We start from the raw sequence: 17,865 nt of genomic DNA, 5'->3' as shown, positions 1-17,865 counted from the left end.
TCTACTATGGTAAAAATTATCTAAGTAACAAAGTTTATTGCGTTCCGGGGTGACCGCAGCGAAGCGGGGTGAACGCTGCTAGTTTAAGAATAAGATAGATGAAATAAAATATTGCATAGTAGTTGAAATGAATGAAAGCCCGGAACATGTTGCCAGAGATCTACCACACATACATAAATGTTACACTTTTTCAACCGAGTCTGCTCATCGAACAAGGAATTCTCGCTCCAAAATCGAGAACATTAGTTGATAGAAACACATTTAAAAGGACTGTAAAGGCGCCCGATCTCACCCTACTAAGTGGCATGCTGACTGCATGGAACTAGTCTCGTTGTCTTACGCAGTTAGGTTGTATTTCGTTAACACTAGTAACTTGGAGGCACTATTTGGAGTGGTGCCAAGAACTGGACCGAACAGAAGTGAGTAGTGCCCTCATCTCAGATTCAGTCTTGGTGGTGACTCTGGACTTACATTGCGAGAGGTGGAAATGCACAACCCAGGAACCTTGTCGAACATGATCGTTTTGGTGATCCAGTTGTCCTTGCTCACGTGCGTCTTTTCAGAGGTGCAGTAGGTTCATCCTTATGGATAATAATGCACGACTACATCGAACAGTGGAAATGGCGTAGCTCTTACTTACCGGTTAGAACGAGTGAAAATTCGGCAGAGGGATGCTATGGAAAGACGTCTTGTAGCACGTTCCGACGTCCCGAAGTTAATGCAGCAATGGCCAACAGAGCTGGTGAAGATATAGAACTCTATATCATAACAACTCATTACCAACTTTGTGAGCAGCATGGGAAAATATTCGAGTGCACTCTCCCTTCTAAGGACCATCTTACTTATTCTGTAATATTAGGGGGGACATCATAAGTCACAGTGCCTCATTGTAAATTGTCTCCATATGAAAGTGTCATTTTTGTTCCTCTAATCGCGATTTATGACTGCTCTTTCCTGTATCATATAGCATTACTTTCTACAGAAGTTTCAGTGATCTATGCCACTTGAGTGTGATACAACATACGAAAGTTACTTTCATTCTTAAGTTTTACAAACCAATATATACAGGTATATTAGTGACTAGTGTTTACATTGGATTGGTTTCAAGTGCTAAGACAAAATTGTACTATATGTACTGTACAATTATAGTTCCTCACACTGTAAAGATGAAGTTTTAAGAAGATTGATTCATTCCTTAAATAGCTAAATTCAAATCAAATTCGTATTGATTTTACGTAATTTCACTGATTTTTGTAAAGCGATAATTCTAGTAACATTCTGTAAAATAGAATTTTAAAACGACTACTTTTCTTTTTCTTTTTTGTTTGTCTGTACGAAACATATGTTTAAATAATTTACAATCAGAAACTCTTGAATGTGTTACAGGCCCGCAACCAGAAGGGGCTAGGGGGCCCTGGCCCCCTAGACTTTTCATGGCCCCTTCAGATCTCAATACGAAAGACACAATTTAGATATTTGTAAGAGAATTTATAATGACTTGGCTTTCCCTAACATATTCATGGCCCGCTCAAACCTCTGTGGCTGTTTTTGGGTCTGATGTTTTAACAATGCAACTATCAGTGATGAAAAGTTTCCGGAAAATTTTCCGATTCATAAAAACATACTCCACTTATTCCTACATCGTTGTATAGCCGTGATGTGAGGTGGAAAATTTTCTTCTATACTTTTCCGGAAAATTTTCCGTTCTTAACAAATATCAGTGATCAAGTAACAATTCCTCAATATTCATAAAATTGATTGAAATCCTGTATAACAATGTTAAAAAGTGAAAGATTGTTTAAAGAATCTGAAAATTTTCATGGCTCAGACAATTTTCAGTGCTATGTAGGAACAAGTGAAACAATTTTTCATGAATCGAAGAATTGTCTGTCCTGTACAGTGATGAAAATTTTCCGGAGAATTTTGAAACTGAAACTTTTCCGATTCATAAAAACATACTCCACATTCCTACATCGTTGTTTAGCCGTGATGTGCGGTGGAAAATTTTCTTCTATATTTTTCCGGAAAATTTTCCGTTCTTAACAAGTATCAGATCAAGTAACAGTTCCTCAGTATTCATAAAATTGACTAAAAATGTTAAAAAGTGAAAGATCGTTTAAAGAATCTGAAAATTTTCATGGCTCACAATTTTCAGTACTATGTAGGAACAAGTGAAACAATGTTTCATAAATCGAAATATTTTGTGTCTTGTATGGAAAAATTGAAGAACTTTTTATGAGTCGGAAAATTTAATCATTTTGAAGCAAAAAGTAAAACAACTTTTTGTGAATCGGAAAGTTTTATTGCTCTGTAGAAACAAATGTAAGGAATTTTCATGAATCGGAAAATTTTCATCACGATGTAGAAACAAGTTAAAACACTTTTCATAATCCGGACAGTTTTAGATATTATGTATAGTGATGTTAGGTGGAAAATTTTCCACCATATTTAACTACACATTGAGATATACAGTTCCTGTAGAGAAAAAATTAGACAGCAACAAATTATAATTTTCCAATTAGATTTCGGGAACCAGAAAATTTTCTAATATTTCAAGTTGGGGAGTAAAAATTTACATAGTGTTTCTCTCTCTTTCTATTATATCTACTTATTTATAAATGTTGCAGAATGTAAATCTATAAAAGTAGCAAAGCTATGAGAAAACCGTCTTATGCGTATTAAACTGACGAAATCTACTATTGTAAGATCATAGGTGGATTCTTCGGGAAAAACGCACTGAAGTTCTTAAAACATTCTTGAAATGAAGAATCGTTAGATTTTCACTTCATGAAACTTTTTAAGGCAATATTTATTACCAATAAATTTTACGGCTAAACAACGATGTAAGAATAAGTGGAGTATGTTTTTATGAATCGGAAAACATTCATGACTTTTAATAAATTGAAATTTTAAATAATAGAATGGGATATTTGTACTCTACGAACTTATGTTCTCTGCACTTTGCATACACACACACACACACAGAGAGAGAGAGAGAGAGAGAGAGAGAGAGAGGAGAGTTGAATTGAGTTTAACATCCCTTTCAGCAGCGAGACTATATAAGACGGGACCAACTGATTAACGTGAAATCCGAACTACATGAGCTCCCGCTGGGATCGAAGCCAGGTCTTCCATGCCAAAGGCGCGTATGCTAACCGCTTGGCAATGAAGGAGCTCGCTGAGGAAGAGAGAGAAACACTGTGTAAAAGTTTACTTCCCAACTTGAAATATTAGAAAATTTTCCGGTTCTCGAAAGCTAATTGGAAAATTATAATTTGCTGCTGACTAACTTTCCTCTACAGAAATTCAATTTTTTAGCTGAATGTGCAGTTAAATATAGTGGAAAATTTTCCACCGAACATCACTATACATATTTTCCAAAATTGTCCGGCTTATGGAAAGTTTCTTTCACTTGTTTCTATATCGTGATGAAAATTTTCTGATGTATGAAAATTCCTTTCACTTGTTTCTACAGAGCAATAAAACTTTCCGATTCACCAAAAGTTGTTTCACTTTTTGCTTCAAAATGATGAAAATTTTCCAACTTATAAAAAAGTTCTTCAATTTTTCCATATAAGACAGAAAATATTTCGATTCATGAGAAATAGTTTAACTTGTTCGTACATACTACTGAAAATTGTCTGACTCGTGAGCCATGAAAATTTTTCAGATTCTTTAAACGATCTTTCACTTTTTTTACATTTCTGTACATGAGTTCAACCAATTTTATGATTGCTGAGGAATTGTTACTTGATTACTGATATTTTTTTAGAACGGAAAATTTTAAGGAAAGATACAGCGGAAAATTTTCCGAAATGGAAAATTTTCCGCGGAAAATTTTCCACCTCACATCACTAGCAACTATAAACTTACTCTGCTTATCTGACTTCCATTACTCATTATGCGTGACGTAACTTTTTTCTTCCTTTCTTTATAATGTTACTGTATATGTTTATATCCCGATAACATGCAATGTGCTGTATATTTGCTCAAAGCCATTCGCGGCACTAAAAACATTATTATTATTATTATTATTATTATTATTATTATTAATAATAATAATAATAATAATAATAATAATAATAATAATAATAATGTTTAGATTGTCGTCCCATCTCAGAACCAAGACTTTATGAGACGTAGACCTACAGCTCAACGTGAGATCAGACCTTATGTACTTCCGCCAAGGGCTGCTGCACCATTGGTGTGAACACTACTCATTTCAAAAAGAGAGATGTTACTCTATCGAAGTAATTTCATCTGTTATATGTGACCGCTGGTTTCTCGGCATAGACATGCAACTTTACATACCCTCAGGGAAAATAATCTAATGGCGTCAAATCACACGAACGAGGTGGCCAGTTAACAGGTCAATTTCATGAAATTAATCGTTCCATGTCAAATATAAATTAATTGTGGCGCGCACTGTGTGGCATGTGGCCAAGCCCGTATTTAGGTAAGTGCTATTCTGTGCTCGAGCACAGGGCGGCAAAATTTTGGATTTTTTAAAAGATTCACAATAAAGTAATATTTGAAACTAGCAACCCGCAGAGTTCCACGCAAGCGAGACAAAATATGTTAATGTGTTTAATTCGCTCTAATTACGGTAGTTACTAATTAGCTTATCTGACTATTTTTTTAAAAAGTCATCCTCTTGCATCTCCACTCTAAGGAATGAGGATGAACTTGAACATCGTGAGAACTGATACCGTTAAACTCAGTGACCTCGAAAACTATGAATTCAACACTAATATCTGTCGTTTTCTATTACTTTTAAAATGTCGCCCCCTCCCTGGGAAGTGAAGTATGACCTTTAAGTTGAATTGGATTAAAACTCTCACTATTTATCTCAGTGACCCCAAAAAACTGTGATTCAACTCTAATATTGGTCGTTTTCGGGGCAGGGGCAAATTATTTAGAGCACAGGGGCACACAATATATAAATACTGGCCTGCATGTGGCACCGTCTTGCTGAAACCACACATCTGCAACATTAATGTCTGTCAATTGGGACACGAAAAAGTTAAAAATCATGTCTTTGTACCACTCACCATTGACTGTAACGTTCTGACCAACATAATTTTTGAAGACATCAATTGCTTGTTGTGTCCGCAATGTACAACGTCTTACGGGATATGTATTATCGTTTGGAGTAAACTATTGCGAAAACGATCCATAGTTTCTGGAATTAATCGCTCTGATGGACGATTATGAGCACCGTAAAATGCACACAATACCCGATGAGTTTGTCGAATTGAACCATGGTTTTCAAAATAAATTTGCACAATTTGCAAACGTTGCTCCGGTGTGAGTCTATACATGATGAATTGCCAAACCAAACTAACCTCAAAACAACCGAGAAGTGTAATATCAGCTGCCACATAAAACAGTGTTGCTAGTTTAAAGTTATTCGTCTTTAAAAGTTTGAAAAATATCTTTATCTCGACTAAGTATATCATCGTAAAGAAAATATCGCTATTCATCCGCGCTGGATTGCCGATCAGAATCTATTCACCACATGTCCACGAGGAAGATTTTTTAAAAATCTACAAATGGAAGAACGTCAATTAATTGAAAAACCCATGAAGTAAGGAACTACAAAGTCTGCAAGTAAGTACAAGTAGATTGACCTATCCCGCAATATTTCCCTTCTTTACCATGTTCTTCCCCTTAAGGGTCTTCACTACAGCGAAATTAAACCACCGCTAATTTTTGAGTTTTTCTGTAATATCTTCATAACAAATAAAAATATTCGAAAAGCAGAAACGTAGTGAACTAGACAATACGATTTTGTATATGATACCATTATCATAACTCATCTATCTGCTTTCGATTTGCAACTGTAGATAGATTTAGGATCTTTTGCGGATTCTGTAAATAGCGGCATACCAAAAGCAGATAGGTGAATTGTGGTAAAGGTATCACATGCAAAATCGTATTGTCTAGTTCCCTACGTTTTTGCTTTTCGAATATTTTTATTTGTTTTGAAGATATTACAGAAAAACTATAAAATTAGCGGTAGTTTAATTTCGCTGTAGTGAAGGCCCTTAACATCACAATCTGTTTCAATTTTACATGTGTTCAGTTTCTTTGAAAAGCAACCCAGATCCAATTCCATTATCTTTAGCTCTACCAAATTTGATTTCTAAATCCTGAGCGCAACTTGTCAGTTCAAATATCCCCAATGTTTCAATTTATTTTTGTTTTGTACAGTACAATTGAATACTCGTTAAATGACTACTTTTAAAATAAGTTATGATTCTAAATGAAAACAACCAAATGTAGTAGAACAGAAAAAAAAACTTGCCTGAAATAATCTAATAATGTTTTCCACTTTAACAACAATAGCTTATGCAAATTACTTTGTTAATGAAGTTTAATTAAATCAAAATAAGTAGACAAATACATTTAAAGGATCGAACACTTCATCGAAGAGTAATGAAAAGAAGTACTTACCTTAGCTTGTGCGATGACAGAGAGGCATATTGATATAACCATCAAAAGAACCAGCGATGCATGTTTACACAGCATGGTGAATCTAGAATAAAAACAGAAAATTAATAGAATAAAACAATTGAACATGCTTAATGGACATAAAATGTTTTATATTAAAAACTGGGATAAAAAAATGCATTAAAAAGAACAGAGCAATCATTTTTCAACAAATGTGTGTGTGTTTTTTCTTTCTTTTTTTTTTTTTCGAGAATTTCATGAATCACTCTATTCTATATTTGAACTGGTTCAAATAAGCTATAAATGTGCAATTATTCAACAACATTCATTAACAAGTTTTTTTTTTTATTCTGCTAGTTCTTGGTGTTGAAATTGCATATGCTGTTTCAGGAGCTACAACATTAAAGGTTTAATTATTGGGAACAGTAGAGTACTATGAAATTAAATCATAATAATAATAATAGAAGAACAATACTCGGATTTTCCTCTAATTATTGATTCCGTTTGTCTTTGGGCAAAGTTCTGTCTGACTCTTGAATTTTACTAAATTTTGTAAACAGTCTTCTTCTTCTTCTAGCCATATTCCCAGTTACCTGGAGTTGGTTTTTCGGATCACTATCCTTGATCTGTTTCTATCCTGTGTTTTATTCACCGTAACAATACACTGCACTATATCGTTTTTCAAACAATGTCTCCACTTCTTTGGCCGGTCTCATGCTCCTTTCCCTTCAGGTCTATAGCATCCACTCTATGAGCTGCATATCCCGAAGTTCTCCTTGTTACGTGACCAAACCATCTCAGACTACTTTTGGAAAATTTCAACTGCTAATTTTACATTTACTGTTCCCCTTTCCCGGACCACTTTATTCTTAATTCTGTCCATCCCTGTCACTCCTCATATCGACTGCAGAATTTCCATCTCCACTACAGACAACTTCGGTTCCTCTCTCTCTTGTAGTTTTGAAAAAAAAAAATGGAAATGGGTGAAACTATTGCCCTCTATTACCAGTTGATTCTTTTTCACACATATCTTATATTGTAAAACTTCAGCGATATTAAAAATTTATTAAAGCATTCATTTCTATTAAACAGAAAATTTAGTTTGTTGGTTGGCTGGGGTTTAACACAGAGGCTAAGACGTAGATATACAGTTTAAGATGGAATTAGAACTACCTCAATGTGTTCAAATTTCAAGGCTCTCTCACCGGGAATCGAACCCGGTACCCATCTACAAGAAGCGAGCACATTAGCAATTAGATAAACAAAAAAATTGTAGCAGGCATCTCAAAGGTTCATCGCAGAAACAAATTGTAGCCCTGTGTATGTTATTTTTCTTCGAAAACAGGAACGTGGTACAACATCTTGAAGCTAAATCATACACACATATTCTCTTACAAACCACTTAGACAATTTCCCCATCAAATCAATTGAGATTTTATAAAAACATTGTAATATTGTACCGGTATAACTTAAATTCCCAAAGAAGTAAAAAGTGAGAATAATGTAAATGAGATAAAAAAAAAAAACAGTAAGTTTGTGATCATACCAAATTTTCGATAAATTTTACCGTGAGACGTTTTTGTTTTTAAAATACTGCCGACCGCCCGCAAGTGTCGAAAAATCAGGTTTCGCGAATAAATTCAGCTACTCGCCACCACTGTCCGTAGCTTTTTCATGAAAGTACTAGTTTTAGGTGTATAAGTATAAAAGTATTTTAAGCCTTTGCGATAAACAAAAATTTTACAAAGACATCTCTGTAGCGTCGATTTAGAGAGGATTGTATGCTACAGTGAAATTTCAAGCTGTCATCCGCATAATGCTATGTCATAGGCCATCTCTGTCGAATTGATTGAAATGAAGTACCAGACAAAAATGCCCTTGAGGAAGGCAGCAGTTTGTCCAATATAAACTTGACGAAATTCATAGTTGTGATATGGTTTAGGGAAACCACATGACAAAGGGAAAGTAGAAAATTTACAGAAAATTATTTATATCTTCAAATAATAATAATAATAATAATAATAATAATAAAAAGGGGCTAACGGGTTGGAGCGTTTAAAACTACGCAAACATGACATCGCCGAAAAGACTAGCGTAGCATGGAAAGAATAGAGTTAAAAAGATATAGGTTACAGAAAACGCGTTGAGGAGAATGAAGGAGAAGAAAATGTACAAAGAAAGTTGCACGGAAGAAAGACAAACAATATATATCAAGTCAAACATCAACCTGCGAGAGGAAACTGACAAAACGAGGAAAGCTCCTAAAGATATAACTGTGAAGATATAAAGAATTTTAAAGAGTAGGAAAATAGAAAAATAAAAACCAATAGAAATAGGAAGAAAGTTAGAAAGAAAGAAAGGGAGAATGAGTATGATAGTTGAACCTAAAAATAGAAAAATAAATGTAAAGGGGGCGAAGTAAATGTTCAGCTGTTGGAAGGGATACATTACATACTAGTATGAAATTAAGAATCGATCATGCAGTTTAAGTATTGAAGAGCAGAACGAAGTAAGTGAGACGACAAAGGATTTCCAATACTAATGGTTGGGTAATTTTTTTAGAGGAAGGAAATGAAGTGTATATAATACTACTCGATTTAGGAAAGGCCTTCCACCGGATGGCCCGAAAATCATAATGCTGAAGAGAGTTGGGGTGAAATAAAAGGATGGACACTAATAAAGAACTCGTGTAAGAACCATGAGGCAGAATAGAGAACTTGACGGAGTGTTATCTTTCGCGAAAATTAAGACCTAATTAATTTCAGAAAGCTTGAAGTAAAGCTGTAAAGAACATGAAGATAAATACAAAAAGGACGAAAATAACGGTTATTGTAACAAAAGATATTGTAGCAAATACAAAATTCAAAGGTGGGAAAGTTGAATAGGCAAGTAATTTTATACATATATATATATATATATGAAGAAGAAAAAACATACTTTGTGGATCTGGATCTCTTAATGAAACAACTAGAGGTTTTGAACTGTGCATCTATAAGAGAATTGAAAAAAAAAAATACAGTATAACCTCGTTAACACGAACTCGCTTAAGACGAACACTCGGTTAGGACGAACAAAATTTCGGTCCCGGCATCGCTGTACGTTATCTTATAGGAAGTTTTATCGGTTAACACGAATTTCGGTTAGCACGAATTACGAACTAATTTTTAGTCTCTTGAGTCAGTAAAGGTTTTCATTTAACACGAACTTTATATCCTTTGTTTTTCTTTTTTTAGATCATTTCTCTTATTTCAGATTTCACTCCAGCTCAGTTTTTGTCATTGGCTCAGTGGTAGAGCGTTCACCTCTGGTGCTAGAGGTCTCGGGTTCAAACCCTGCTCCCGCCAAGTGAACTTTGTGGTGGACAAACACCGTGTGCGTGGGTTTTCTCGGGGTTCTCCCGTTTCCTCCCACTTTCTTCATTCCACCATTTCATTCATCTCTCATCTTCACCGTCTCCTTTAGCCTAACCGGCATAACCGTCGGACGTAAAACTCAAAAATTTCATTTCATTTCATTTCAGTTTTTGTCATACAGTATTTATACAGACGAAAATTGCCTTGTAAATAAAAGAAAAACCAGAAACAGTTATCTTTCCTCCCTTATATGGTGTTGATTCTGTCCTCCGTCAAGCGCTGAACATGCAGGAGCTTGGCAGACGAGCTGCTGGCGACAGCTCGAGACAAAACATCTTCTCTCCCCTGTAACTCCAAAGTGGTGACAGCAGTCATAAATACCTTTCCGTTACTAGCGGTACCCAACTTGCTAGCGGAGTTATCAATTTTATAACTTGACCTGGATTTTCTGCGTGGAAGCTTTTTTTTAATATTTGAAGATAGGATAATAAGCTTACTGTAGTGTTTTCACTTTTCAGAGGACGGTACCGAGACCGAAGCTAGTCTCGATCTCGATCTTAACTCGAATTTGAGACCGAGCCGTGCTTTTCGAAATCGAGACGAGACCGAAACTCTCAACCTCGTCTCGATACAACTCTGTGGATGGTATCAACACGGAGAAGAGTCTTGGTCTCGTCTCGATACCATCTCTAGTGTTTTCTATGATATACATAATATACTCTAGTGGCATGTATAGTCTGTATACTGTAATACGTATGTATGGAGAAAATGTATTCGAATAATAAAATTTGGGTCCCCGGTTAACACGAATTTTTTTAACACGAACTCCTGATTTTTCAGTCCCTTGGAATTCGTGTTAACGGGGGTTTACTGTATTTGGATGAAACAGAAAACCAATGAGAACCAATGAAAACCAGAGTTTGGGAAAACATTGTATTCCAAAGAACGTGACAGTAGGTATGGTGCACAAGGAAAACAAGGGGGTGGCGGTAAGACTACAATTCATGGGTAATATTAAAGCTATTAACGTCTACGAGAATACGAAATGGTTCTCTGAAGAATGTGGCGCAAGGAAATTTCTCTATTTATATCAAGCGATCTGCCTGAAATGACGGAGTACTTATGAAGATGACTTTTGAACTAAATTCGACCAGTTGGGTCAACAATGAAGGCAGATGGCGAAAACTCAGATTTTTTTTTAACCCATCAAAGGGATGAATGAATTGTTATTTGAAAAGCTTTATCAAGATAAACATGTTATTACTTTTACGACGTTTCTTTGTCATAGGGATGCATTCGAGTCGAGTCGAGTCGAGATTTAAGCCTGTCTCGACTCGTCTCGAGAAAATGTTGTCTCGACTCGTGTCTCGACTCGAAAATATGTTTCTGTCTCGACTCGTGTCTCGAATCGACAGTCTCTGTCTCGACTCGACTCGAATTCGAGTCGAGACATCTCGAAATTCGAGTCGAGACAAAATGTACGAGTTAAAATATACGCACACATCAGCCAGACCATCATGACTACCTACCTAATTGTCAGTATGTCGACTGTTGGCATGGATAAAAACGGCGACACGTCTTGCCATACACGCAATGATCCTTGATAGGTCGCTGGAGAGAGCTGGCACCACATGTGCTCACTCAGGTCACCTAATTCCCGTAAATTCCGGGAAGGGGGGCGATGTGTTCTGACGTCACGTTCAATCACATCCCACAAGGGACATCACTCAAATGTACGGCTCCAATTTCAATGAAACTTTTTTTTTTTTTTTTTGCTGATAGAAGGCATGTATGCATCCTTACTTGTGATGACAAATTTTTGCCATGGTGCATGTTTTCTATTTTTTTTAATAACTTTTAAGAGTTGTGATGTGGTTATTAGAGATTACTACAGAATTCCTTTACTACCCTTTGTAAACGGAGCGTTAATGAAGAAAAGTGAAGAAAAACCATGTGGATACATATAAGTCCTGGGGGGAAGTCGTATGGTAGATATGACCTTGATGGCAGCCATCTTGAAATCCGCCATTTTGAATTAAGGTCAAGTTTTCAAAATGGGAATAGGGAAATATGATACATAATTTCGGGCTAGAATTTAATTAGAAAAATAATGGTGAGGTTAGTTTTAAGATACACCCATTTGGGGGAAAGTTACAGGCATATTAATTGTTTTTACTTACTGTGTGCGTAAGTCCCTTCTTACTTTCGTCTCAAGACCTGTAAATCGATCGCAACGGCAGAGCCCGGTTTCGCACTAGTGTTTAGAAATCTTTAAACTCACTTGAGGCAATATTTGTGGATTATTGTATTGTATTTTGCCTTTAATTAAATTTGAACCCACTTCATGATCTTGTGTAAAGTACCACTAAAAGAGAATTTCTGTTTTTATGGAGAACGTAAGCATAGCAATTATAAAAGGTGAGTAAGGTGCGTATGTATTTATAAGAAAGTTTATTTTACGAGTCTTTTGTGGTTCCGCCAACCTATTCTTTAGTTGTTGTTTTTTTTTTCAAAATACTCATATCTCATAAATAAAAGAGCTATTATAAAATCTCTTAGCACTATTCTTTAATACTTATAAAATTTTATTTATTGTAAAAGCACTGGCGAAATATTTCTTATCGCCCACTAAAATTATGGTGGAGCTCCTTCGTGGCTAACGGTTAGTATACTTGCCTTTGGCGTGGGAAACCTGGGCTTGATTCCCGGTGGGAGTTCATGTGGTTCGGATTCCACGTTAATCAGTAGGTCCACGTCTCACATAGCCTCGCTGCTGAACGGGACGTTAAACTCAGAATCAATCAACTCAAAATTATGGTTTTCAATTTATTATGATGTCATTAGTTTAAACGCCCAACTGCCCAGTAAAATGAAATGAAATCTTTTAAGTTTTACGTCCCACGCTTATGCCAGTTAGGCTCAAGGAGACGATGATGATGAGAAATGAATGAAATGGTGGAATGAAGAAAGTGGGAGGAAACGGGAGAACCCCGAGAAAACCCACGCACACGGTGTTTGTCCACAACAAAGTTCACTTGGCGGGGGCTGGGATCGAACCCGGGACCCCAAGCACCAGAGGTGAACGCTCTACCACTGAGCCACCGCGGCCCCCAACTGCCCAGTAATTATAAACATTGACTACATTATAAAATTGTAATTTGTGACGACTAAAATATCATAAATTAAAGATTATTCTTTGGGTTTTGGAACATTTTGAAAAACGTGAAAAACTGGTACTGCACTGATACAACACACCTTTTAGATTTGTCATTGTGTAAAGTGATACAAACTAAAGAAGAATTACAACTTTATGAAATTGTATTAGGACTTATTATTTAGAAATAAACACCAAATAAGTGTAATAGTTCATATCCGTATCAAATACCAAGTTTATGATTAATCAACTACACAAAGTAGGATCCAAAAACGCTCATTGCAATTTGTTCCATTCTTAAGTCGAACCAGGAACTGAAACATAAAGAGTGACATTTTCTTTTTAAAGATACTTTGTCCAGCTAAGTATTGTGAAGGTTTATGTCAGTAGAAGGAAAAAAATGAAATGAAATCTTTAAGTTTTACGTCCCACGGTTATGCCGGTTAGGCTAAAGGAGACGGGTCAGTAGAAGGAATTGCATTCCATTATACAAGCGCAATTTCACAACTTTATGTACACATTACTAAATATCGAACACCCTTGTCCATATGATTAGCGTACGCGTCTTTGGTGCGGGAGACCTAGGTTCGATTTCCGATGGGAACTCCTATGGTTCTGAACCCACGTTAATTTGTAAGTGCACGTCTCATATAGCCTTGATGCTGAAAGGGACACTAAACTCTAATCTAATACTAAATACAAATATTTAAAGAAAAATGATGACGCACCAAGATGACGTGAATTTGGCTATCAAATCCATTTTGTGTTTTCAGTTATTTTCTAGTAGTATTTTTTTCTAGGCATCCTTTCAAAAGACAGTGATGCAAATTTCGTAACTGCGAATTCCTGTTAGAAGCCATGAAATTATCCGATTAGATGCAAAATTTCCCGTACACTAAAATAGATACCGTAAATTTACAATATCTAACAATAAATAATTTTGAAAGATATCGCTTTCGAGGGAAAAAATGAAGTGAAATCTTTGAGTTTTACGTCCCACGATTATGCCGGTTAGGCTAAAGGAGAGGGGTGATGATGAGAAATTAGTGAAATCGTGGAATGAAGAAAGTGGGAGGAACGGAAGAACCCCGAGGAAACCCACGCACACGGTGTTTGTCCATCACAAATTTCACTTGGTGCAAGCTGGGATCGAACCAGGGTCCCCAACCACCAGAGGTGAACGATCTACCACTGAGCCACCGCGGCCCCGCTTTAGAGGGGCCATGACGTATAGTTGAACTCATTCTCGTAGTATGAAAGGCATTATTTATAATTATGCACGATAGGATCACAAACAAAATTTTAAAATATTATGTGCACTTCTTGTTGCTACACACTGCATGTTCCTATCCACAGAAAAGATGCAGCGATAGGTAGGCTATTTTTCAATTGCTTTACATTAGCTTGATGTTTCAAGTCTTTTGTGTGTTTCTGAAGTTCACTTTTACCACAAAAGAGCTCAATATTAACATGTCTTACATAGCTTTGGTTCGATTCTCAACACGGACTGTAACTACCCGTTAAATTGTGCATCCGAAAGGCACTCTTTGTTAAACCTCGCTTACCACCGCTCATCTTAATAATATGTATAACTTCACCTCGAAGCAAATGTTGAATTTCTCTCTTTCATCCTAACACAAAACAAAACTTACCACAGCTGTGACACGAAGGAGCTATTTCGAAAAGAAACAAGCTGTGCTTCATAGAGATGTGTACCAAATGATAGAAGTATAAAGTATTGTTTTCTTTCCTGTTTATTGATATCAGTTAGTGTTCTTAATGAGTTTACTCATTAGTTTAGAAAGAGTATATATGGAATTTGGGCATATGTTGTACGTATTCTCCTGAGAAATTGATGAGACCAGAAAAATTATAAGGACAGATGGAATGGGTTTAAGCGCATCTACGTGACTTTATCAAATATTTATTCTCCATAATGGTACCACGCGGAAAACTTGGTATAGGCCTACTTTTATCTTTGCCTCCCTCTGTTAGCTGTTTCGTATCATATATATCGGATGGTTTTGATATTTCTTCTGATCATTAATACAACAATGGTACCTGTGTGCGTGCAGAAATGCAAAAGCACAAGGAAACTTCCTATTTGTTTTGGAAACAAACCCATTTCACGTGTGCGAGAGAAATTGAGCACAGCGAGATCGGGTGTTTACTCACGGTCAGTTCGCAGCAGGAGTCCATGGTAAAAGATTTGGATATCTCGAAAACACTCGCAAAACCTTACAAATACAAAAGACTGCGCTTCAAAGAAAGTTTAGACACAGATGTTTCAATTTTCTTTTAGCATCTTTCTTCAGCAAAAGAGTCGGTTCATTGTATTCGAAAAAGGGAAGGGAGAAAGGGTGAATTTATATTTTATGTGGGGGGTAAGGTTGTAAGTAGTATAAACAATACATACCGCTTCCGACTCTGTACTGAAGCACTTCCTTTAGCGGTATATCACTAGATCTATTCTGACCCTCATCCCACCTCAAGTTGTAAAGTAGAAAGGGACAGAAGTATTCTACATGACTGCGCACTTGAGTTTCAGTTCACAATACTAAAACCAGTGAGCAAGTAAACAGTCTTTTGTAGGATCGTGTTTTACTTCTTGAATTGATTTTTGAACATTTCTGTGAATTCAACAACAGAACGCAGTAGAAATACGGACTAGTTTTTACTCCAACCATTACTTTTGCTCCAACCCAGGGATGCCACATTTATGATTTCGTACTAGATTTAGTGATTTTACTGTTGAACTAGTGATCTAGTACGTACTTTGGGTAAATAGGCACATTCTAGTGAATTTTTTGCATTTTTTTCTGATGCAGACAAATGAGAAGGAAATGGTTCTTAAAATAAAAGGAAGAAGTATAATGCAGTTCAAAACAAATGTAGAAACCTTAAATTATTTTTCTTTTCCCTCTGACTGAATGAAACCCCTGCTGTGTAACGACCTTAGGTAAACAACGGCTATCTTTGGTCCGCTACCTCCTTTTGTTAGCCGACATGAGATGGGTTACTTTTTTTTCTGGAAGAAAGTGAAGAAATAATTATCCAGTACATTTACGTTTTGTCAGGCACACAGGCGCAGTCTGTACTTGTTTCCTAACGAATTTTAGCAACATAACATAAATTAAACATATGTACCAGAAAATAGAGGCAGTACAAACGGAAATTTTCGTCTGTGACACATTTGATGAGAAATATAGTTAGATGTCACGTGCAAGCACTCTAAACATGTCCTGTCCTGTAATTCTATTCGTATGTTTATGTAGGTGAGACTGAGAAATCAAGAAACAATAATAACTGGTTTTCTTCCAGGGGAAAAATCTAAATGTGAAGGGGTGTTACACTGGGACTTTAATTGCGTCCTTTGTACAAGATTAACAAGTAATAGCAATTTTTTAATTTATTTTAGTTCTTGGGGAGAGGAAGATGGAAGCGAACCCTCGTAAGGACCTCTGCAAGGAAACATGAATACTATCCGCCACTGTTTGTTACATTACACAAAATAGTTATATATATATATATATATATATATATATATATATATATATATATATATATATATTGAGTTTTAGTCAGGGTTTTCATTCTGCAGGAGAGGGGGGCTAGTAATGCCTGACGAACATTTTTTCTATTCTCAGAGTGTTGCAATGATAGCATTTCCTCCATTATAACTTGGCCAAGCTAGTTGCATTATATGTAAGGATTAAGTTAGCCTAAAAAGCTTAAATTTCTATGGCTGTTTTACTCTGTACCCATGTTTCTCATTTTCGGTCTACGGGACTCTGTGTCCGGAAATTTTCGACACCAAGTCGGAAAATAAGTGTATGAAAGGCATATATATTATATCTATGGTTATATGAGGCATGGATCTACAGTTTAAAGTGGGATACCGGTAACAACTTCATGAGCTTCCACCGTAAATCGAACCAGAGTCTCCCGCGATCAAGGCGTATGTGTTAACCATACAGCCACGAGGAAATTCACATAAGCACACACACATATATATTGTTGAGTTGATTTACCGTCTCTTTCAGCAGCGAGGATATATGAAATGTAGACCTACTGATTAACGTGGAATCCGAACTACATGAGCTCGCGCCGGGAATTGAACCCGAGTCTTCCACGGCAAAGACGCGTACACTAGCCGCGGAGTTCCCACCCACACACACAGAATCAGAGTCCTCACACACCAAGGGTGAGAGCTGTACCACTGAGTCACAGCGGCCACGGGGCTAGGTCGAGTCCACTTTACGTTCATAGTTTCTTAGTACATAAATGTTACGATTATGAAATAGATTTTCCTTAATGAGCTGCATAAAAACAAAAGCTTTCGAAATGCATTAAACAATTAGCTCGATTTGAGTGTGAACTTAAGTTATATCAGAGTGTAAATACGGATACGCACCAAAGCTCGAAAACTTAATACACTATTTCTCCTATATAGTCAGCATGTATCAAGCAATCGTTCAGCTTTCATTTGAGAGGATGGAAATCGAAGGCCCCTGAACAACTATGTTACTAATGTGCGGAATGTATTTATCTTACAGTGAACTGCTTTGATGCCAAGTGGCCTAACTCCAAAATTGAAATTTTCCAGGAGTGAAAGTTGAAGTTCAATATCTCATGAACAATCCATATTTCTTTTATGTTGGGAACCAAAACCATAACTACTGTATGTAGTTCATTGTTTTATAACTTAGTGTTTACAAAAATCCTTTTAAAAATACCTATTTATAGAAGTGAATGGTACTTATCTGTACTAGTTCTTGGCATCCAAGCAGTCCATTTATTGTAATACTAGCTTAATATACCCATTCTTCGCATGGGGGCTGTATTTGGAAGTCAACACCTGTGGAAGTATCACCATTCATTTCAGTGACCGCGAAAACTACGGAT

At 36.3% G+C, this 17,865-nt stretch overlaps 1 protein-coding gene and 1 long non-coding RNA gene across 2 annotated transcripts in view; one reads left to right on the top strand and one right to left on the bottom strand.

Moving 5' to 3' along the window:
• Positions 1-17,865, top strand: part of LOC145686369 (uncharacterized) — a 686,556-nt gene that overhangs the window by 338,722 nt on the left and 329,969 nt on the right. The window lies entirely within an intron of this gene.
• LOC145686367 (follistatin-related protein 5-like) overlaps positions 1-17,865 on the bottom strand; it is a 690,843-nt gene that overhangs the window by 532,455 nt on the left and 140,523 nt on the right. Inside the window, exon 2 of the mRNA XM_081759633.1 lies at positions 6,457-6,538. Within this exon, the coding sequence (XP_081615759.1) occupies positions 6,457-6,531 (75 nt within the window). The 5' untranslated portion in view covers positions 6,532-6,538. The remainder of the gene's footprint in view (positions 1-6,456; positions 6,539-17,865) is intronic.

The sequence above is a fragment of the Thermobia domestica genome, chromosome 5, assembly GCF_964235325.1.
Source record: "Thermobia domestica chromosome 5, izTheDome1.hap1.1, whole genome shotgun sequence".
In the NCBI taxonomy this organism is placed as follows: domain Eukaryota; kingdom Metazoa; phylum Arthropoda; class Insecta; order Zygentoma; family Lepismatidae; genus Thermobia; species Thermobia domestica.
The sequence above is the reverse complement of the archived record's forward strand: the minus strand, read 5'-3'. Positions and strand labels throughout refer to the sequence as shown.